Source organism: Elephantulus edwardii, unplaced genomic scaffold (genome assembly GCF_000299155.1).
Source record: "Elephantulus edwardii isolate Elephantulus edwardi_28Jun2011 unplaced genomic scaffold, EleEdw1.0 scaffold00101, whole genome shotgun sequence".
Taxonomy (NCBI): domain Eukaryota; kingdom Metazoa; phylum Chordata; class Mammalia; order Macroscelidea; family Macroscelididae; genus Elephantulus; species Elephantulus edwardii.
The window spans coordinates 11,457,425-11,465,244 of NW_006399851.1; the positions used below are offsets into that span (position 1 = coordinate 11,457,425).

A 7,820-nucleotide genomic window follows, 5' to 3' on the forward strand; every position below is an offset into this window, starting at 1 on the left:
CCACCAAAAGATTTCCATTCAGGAGCAAAAGCATATTATTTGGAAACATTTTCATTTTTAAAATGAATCTAAATAATCCTGTATGATGTATAATGTGAGAACTTTTTCTAAATTCTACACCAGGAAAGAAAAAGTTATAAAAGATATATTAGGAAAATTTATAAAAGATTTATCAGGGAAATTAAAATTAGAGTATATATTAGATAACATTATTGAATTAATGTTAATTTTCTTGGGTGAGTAATACTGTGATGAAGTAGAAAAATGTCCCTTTGCTTAAGAGATGCAGGCCAGAATACTCAATAAAAGGATGTTATGTCAGCGATATATTTCCAAACAATTTTTCAAAAATATGCGTAATTATATACAGAGAAAGAAATAACACAAGAATAGCAAAACTTGTAAAACTAGGGAAATGGTGTGTGGTTGGTTTATCATTACTTCAGATTACCCTCCTCAGTTTCAGCAAGCAAAGTTATGTTATTTGTAATCCTGATGCTGTACTCCCCCTCATAAAGCCTAGCTTCCTGAATGATCTGTTCCACATACAGATTGAAAAGGTATGGAGACAGGATGCATCCCAGACACACTCCTTTCTCAATTTTTGAACCAACCACTGTTACCTTGCTCTGTTCTGAGGACTGCTTCCTGGTCCAAGTATAGGTTTAACATGAACGCAATCAACTGGTAGATTATGCTTGCAAACTTTGCTGTAGAAACTGAGAATGACCTGAAGCATATGCTGCAGAAGATCAAGAACTGTGGTCTTCAATATGGTTTGAAGCTCAACATCAAAAAAAAACAAAGGTTCTCACCACTGGGACAATGGGTAGCACCATAATAGACAAAGAAGAGATTGAGGTTGTTAATAATTACAGATTGTTCAGCTCCACAATCAATACTCTTGGCACCAGCAGTCTGGAAATGAAAAGGCAAATTTCATTGGGGAAGTCTGCTGTCAGGGACCTCTTCAAAGTACTAAAAAAGTAATGATGTCAGTCTAGGAACTAAGGTGCACTTGACCCAGGCCGTCATCTTTGCAATTAGAAAGCTTGACAGTGACCAAGGAAGATAGAAGAAATGATGCTTTTGAAATGTGGTGCTGGAGAAGAGTATTGAACATACCATGGACACAATGATAAAGGCAGCTCTATGAGGGAGCTCTGGTAGGCTAGTGGTAATAAATTATGCTACAATCAATCCTGAAGGCATGCAGGTCAAATCCACCAGCTGCTCCATGAGAAAAAGATAGGCAATCTCCTCTCATGCAATTAAACTGCCTCTGAAAATCTGCTGGAGGGTCAGCTATGGGTGATGGTACATCATCATCACCACAACAACAAGGCAGGAAAGGGTAGGGTAGAAGATTAATAGATATGAGACTCACAAGAAGGAAATGGAAGTTTAATAACATAGTGGTCATAAGCAATACATACATACAATAAAATATGTGTGAATAATTGAATGGAAAATGAATTTGTTTTGAAATTTTCATGCAAATCATAAGTTAGGTGGTATTAGTTGTTGAGGACATCTAGGTCAAATGGTTTAACAAAGTCCATGAGGATAAGGTTCTGTATCCTACTCTGGTAAGAAGCCACCGGACTCTAAAAAGCATGTGAGGTGCCATGAGAGATGTAATTACTGGCTTATCTCTGGTGAAGAATGAAGAAAATCAAAGACTAAAGAAAATAATCCCCTTTTCTACGAAGATGGTGTCGAAAGCTAAGAAGGAAGCCCTTGCCCCTCCCAAAACTGAAGCCAAAGCAAAGGCATTAAAGGCCAAGAAGGCAGTCCTCAAGGGCATCCACGTCCAAAAAAAAAGAAGATCCGCACGTCACCCAACTTCCGGTGGCCTAAGATGCTGAGACTCTGAAGGCAGCCCAAATACCCCCAGAAGAGCGCCCCCAGGAGAAACAAGCTTGACCACTATACCATCATCAAATTTCCCCTGACCACTGAGTCAGCTATGAAGAAGATAGAAGATAACAACATACTTGTGTTCATTGTGGATGTCAAGGCCAACAAGCACCTAATTAAACAAGCTGTAAAGTAGCTGTATGACATTGATGTGGCTAAGGTCAACACTTTGATTAGGCCTGATGGAGAGAAGAAGGTGTATGTTAGACTTGCTCCTGATTATGATGCTTTGGATATTGCCAACAAAATTGGGATCATCTAAACTGAGTCCAGCGGGCTAATTCTAAATATAAATTTTTCTCAAAACAAATCAGGCCGAAAATGATCCCACCGGACAGTATGAAGGGCCCTCCCATCACTATAGACAGCAGGAATCTCCATCTCCCCAGCAGCAGCTGACTGTTTCTTCCCAGGTAGAGGGGCTTGGGCAAATGCCCAGGACCCACCGGCTGATAACACTTGCTGATCACATCTGTCAAATTATTACACAGGATTTGACTAGAAATCAGGTCTCCTCACAGCCTCTGCAGCAGCCTCCTACTTCGACATTCCAAAATTCCCCGTCTGCTTTGGTGTCCACACCTGTGAGGACAAAAGCAAGTCACTATAGCCCAGATTCCCAGTCCCAGCCTTTCCATCACCAAAGACCAAGTTCAAGGGTCTCTCCAGAAAGTGTTGTGGACAAATGCAGGGGAAGGCCTGGAAAATCCCCAGAGAGGAGTCTTGTTTCTTCAGAGACCTACGAACCCATTTCCCCACCCCAAGTTCCAGTTGTACATGAAAAACAGGACAGTCTGCTGCTGCTGTCTCAGAGAGGAGCCGAGCCTGTGGAGCCAAGGAATGATTCCCGTTCACCAGCAAGTATAAGCTACTTGCCTTCATTCTTCACCAAGCTTGAAAACACTTCACCCATGGTTAAATCAAAGAAGCAGGAGATTTTTCGTAAGTTAAACTCTTCTGGTGGAGGTGACTCTGATATGGCAGCTGCTCAGCCAGGAACTGAGATCTTTAATCTGCCAGCAGTCACTACCTCAGGCTCAGTAAGCTCTAGAGTCCATTCTTTTGCGGATCCTGCCGGCAATCTGGGGCTAGAAGACATTATTAGGAAAGCTCTCATGGGAAGCTTTGATAACAAAGTGGATGATCATGGAGTTATCATGCCCCAGCCTGTGGCCGGAGGGCCTGGGAGCACCAATACCTCTGTTGTGTCCACTGGAGAGGCACGAAGAGAAGAAAGGGACCCATCACCTAATGCAAGAGGAGGAGTTTGTAAACCAAAGCCAATCAGCAAGTCAAGCAGCAGGAAATCTAAATCTCCTATCCCTGGGCAGGGATACTTAGGAACAGAGCGACCTTCTTCTGTCTCCTCTGTACATTCAGAAGGGGATTACCATCGGCAGACACCAGGGTGGGCCTGGGAGGATAGGCCCTCTTCAACAGGCTCAACGCAGTTTCCTTACAACCCTTTGACTATGCGGATGCTCAGCAGTACACCACCAACATCCACTGCATGTGCTCCCTCTTCTGTAAACCAAGCAGCTCCTCACCAACAAAGCAGGATCTGGGAAAGAGAGCCTGCCCCACTTCTCTCAGCACAATATGAGACACTGTCGGACAGTGATGACTGAACTGAACAGAGGACGAAGAGGGGAGGGCACAGAAGACAGGATGCAAGGGAAGGGTCTCAAGTTTTTGGTGGTTTTAATTGCAGGCCAAAAACCTGTGAGGACTTGTACCCAGAGACTTTCCAGGAAAGCCCGGGCCACAGATGATGAAGAAATGGTGGATTTTATTTGGAGACCTAATGGGGTCAGGGGAGCTGCCTTTGATGCAGGCAATTCAGTGGGTTATAATAGTTGAGGGTTGAAATGCTGAAGATAAATATGTAGTTTTTAAAAAGTGGACAATTCTTGTTCTTACATCTGTTTGTAAAGAAAACCATAATGTCTTTAAATCATTTTTCTGTAAAAAAAAAAAAATTTTTTTTCTCAAAAAAAAAAAGAAAGAAAAGAATTCAAGCAACTATTGAACCACACAAATCACAGACTGCACTACCTGAGCTCAGAAGAACTACATGGTACCAAGCTTTCACTTCTGACTACTCTGATCAGGATTCCAGTAGAAAGTCCTGGGCAGAGAAGGAGGGGGAAAAAATTCAAAGGTAGAATAAAATTTGGAATAATATACAAGACCAGGTTTGCTGGTCTGATAGAGATTATTTCCTTTAGACACTGCCTGGGGATCAACTTTCAGCCAGACAATAGACAGGGTTATAGAGTAAATGTAATATAAGGAAAGAACATCAACCATAACGACCAAAAGGGCAATTGGCCCCAAAACAAAGATAAGAACAAAAGAAGGACAATTGGAAACGAAAAGCTCAGGGAGGAAGAATGCTGTTACATTTTTCTTGTTGTTAGGTGCTCTACTATTAGTAAAGTGTTACTTACTGTGATCCTATGATCAATAGACCAGAACTCTGTCCTATCCTAATAGAATTCTGCTCTATGCTCATCATCTCTGACGCAGTAGAGTTCATTACTGATGTCACCATATCAATCTCTGGGGGATCTTTCTCTCCTTTGTTGACCCTTCATGATGCCCCTTTCCAATGAATGGCCTCACCAAGCAACATGTGCAAAGTACAAGAGATGAAGCTTCGCCATCTTTGTTTCCAAGGAGCACTCTAGCTGCACATTATCCAAGACTTTTTTTTTTCCTTTTGGCAGTCTATGGCATATTCAGTACTCTTCTCCAGAACCACAACTCAAAGGCACCATTTTTTCCTCTGTCATCTTTATTCATTTTCCAGCTCTCTGATGCTTAGTAGATGATTAAGAAGATTATGGCCTGAATCAGGTACATCTTAGTCTTAAAAATGACATCATTGCTCTTCAGTAATTTGGAGAGGTCCCTGACAATGGACTTGCTCAATGCATATGTCTCCTGATTTCCTGACTACTGGTACCAAATGTGTTGATTGCTAATCCAAGGAAGATTAAATTATTGACAGTTTAAATACTTTATCTAGTATTGTGTTGACTTTTGTTTGGTGAAGACCTTTGGGTTGTTTGTGGTGGTTTTTTTTTTCTTTATGTTGAGATATAATCCTGTACCAAAGGCTTTGATCTTCAGCAACAAATGTTTCAAGTCCTCCTCACTTTCTGAAAGCAAGATTGTAATATCTGCATAGTACAGGTAGTTGTTGAGTCTTCCTCCAATCCTGATGCCACATTCCTTTCATACAGTCTAGCTTCACGAATGATTTGATCATCACACAGATTGAATAGTATGTGCAATATGTTATACTGAGAGTATTGTAATTCATGTGACAAATTTATGGCATGAAAAAGTAACTTTATCTGTAACATTTAATGCAGATTAATAATAAAAATTTAGGAGAAAAAGACATGGGTTTCAGATAGACATGCATGACTATCTACTTAACTTTTCTAATGTTTTAGTTACAAAGCATTGCCTTAACACAAATACTACAAGTAGCTGACTTAAAAGAACATAAATTCATTTTCTTACTTTCTAAAAACTAAAAGTCCAAGTCTAGGCTATGGTATCTCCTCCTATTGCTGTAGGAGATCTTTGGTATTGCTTGGCATCTGTCTTCTCTGTGTGTAGGTCTCTATGATTATTCTCTTTTTATAACTCAGAACTGATCAGGTTTAGAATCTACCCTACACTGATATGATTTCAACTGAATATTTCACCATATGAGATTACATTTTGTAAAGTGATCGCATTATCTGTCATGTAAGGTAATTAATTACCTTTTATTGCATTTGTTGTTGGTGTGTGCCATCAAGTCACCTTATGTGATTCACAGAGACCCTAGGTGCAATAGCCCTGAACTTTGCCCTATTCTAACCTAGTCTCACTGTCTCCAACACACCTACTCCTATTACCCCAGTTATTGTATGAATTCACCTTGTCTGCAGTCTCCCTCTCCTCTCCTCTTCCAAGTATGACGTCCCTCTCCAGAGACTGATCCTTCCTGGCCACATGCCCAAGGTATGCGAGACAGAGTTTCAAAATCCTTGCCTCCAAAAAGCAGCCTGGTTTCACCCTCTCGAGGATAAATCTGCTCCCTTCGCCGTCTGTGAAACTCTCCTGGCAAAAGAGTTCAATACTCTTATCTAGCACCACAACTCAACAGCATCAATTCTTCTTCTGTCAGTTCTAGTCATTGTTCAGCTCTCTGCAATTATATTCAATTAAAGAAGTAATCTGCTCTATCCAAAGCCAACTGATCTAGTTCCTTGTAACTACTCTTTGACCCTCCTAATTGCCAGTAACCACTCTGAATGTGAAAGTTGGGCAAGGAATAAGGACAACCAAAAGAATAATAGATGCTTTTGAATTGTGGGAAAGAATTGTTAATAGACCATGGGCTGCCAAAAGAACAAATGTATCTGACTTGGAAGAAGTACCATGTGGATGCTCTTAGAGTCAAAGAATGCATTTTTTTTTAATTTCTTCACTTCTGCTTCCATAAATGTTGACTGTGGATCTAAGTAGAATTAAATCATTGACAATTTTAGTCTTTTATATATCTATTATGATGTTGCCTATTGGTTAAATTGTAAAGATTGTTTTGTTTCTTGATGTCATCTGATCTTCAGTAAGTGCTTCAAGTTCTCTTCATTTTTCTACAAGAAAGATGGTGTCATCTGCATGTCATAGGTTGACTATGACTCTTCCTCCAATTTTTATGTAAAATTCTTCATATAGTTCAGCTTCTTTAAATATTTGTTCAGCATACATATGAGATGCTTATGGACCCTTTTGCACACCTTCCCTGATTTAAGATAATGTACTTTTTATTCCCTTTTTCTATTTGAATTCTTTCTTTTTGGTTCATTCACATCCAGGTTCCTCAAGAGCACAATTAAGTGTCTTGGGATTTCCATTCTCTTCAGTTCTTAAATCATCTCCCTTTAATACTTTTAATTACCATGTATGTATTTCCATACATGAAAGACCCAGATAACTTCAGATAACCACTGATATTAAATAGGCCAAAATTCTTATGTGTCAGTACTTTTAATGTTGTGTACAATTAATTATAGCAAGATGTTCAAAACTTTGCACAAAGTGCAGCCCTCTCTCTTCATTGCCAGCACACGGTACCACAAGAAATCAAACCTGTATTCCAACATCAAGGGCTGAATCTGCTGCACTGCCTTGAATTCTACATACTATTTTAGAGGGGCGAACAAATCCTGGATATTTCTCAGGACAGAATTCTTTTTCTCTTGGATGAATTTTAAATTTGTTTCTGTTAATTCAAGTGGATGACTGGGCAAAAATTCATTTTCACACATGAAAAACCTTTCCAAATAAGATCATGACTTTAAAAATTGTTGCCCGCTGAAAGTTCAGAGAGATCTTAATCTTTTAGCTGAGATCCAAGACCTCTGACATTCATCTTGATCCCAGTCTCTGCATAGCCTCTTTCATCCCCCCTTTCCCTCAGTCAGTCCTGTGTTAATGAAGCCTTAGGGGAACTCATGTTTTTCATTTTTATGGGGTGCCATTTACTTATTTTGTCTTTTGCTCTTTATGCTTTTGTTATTATATTAAATACTCTGTTGCTGCAAGCTAAGCCTGACACAATTGCTCCTATTATTCTTTGAATAATGTTATGATCACACATGTAGGTCATTAATCCATTCATTTTGATGTGTGGTATAATGCAAAGATCCTGTTTTTTGTGTTTTTTTCATATGGGAATTTTCCCAGCACCTTTTACTTAAATTGTTGTTGTTGTTATGTACATCAAGTAGGAACCAACTCATAGCTGACTTTCCAACAGGTTTTCAGAGGCAGCACGTTGTATGGGAGTAGAATGCCCATTTTTCTTGCAGAACAGCTGGTGGTGGATTCGA

At 39.7% G+C, this 7,820-nt stretch overlaps 1 protein-coding gene across 1 annotated transcript; it reads left to right on the plus strand.

Moving 5' to 3' along the window:
* Positions 1 to 2,225: 2,225 nt before the first annotated feature.
* On the plus strand, positions 2,226 to 3,548 carry LOC102852248 (nuclear receptor corepressor 1-like; the record flags this gene model as incomplete). Its single annotated transcript, XM_006891617.1, has 1 exon — positions 2,226 to 3,548. A coding segment is annotated over one exon (1,323 nt), but the record flags the coding sequence as incomplete, so codon positions are not given.
* Between the last annotated feature and the right edge of the window lie 4,272 nt (positions 3,549 to 7,820).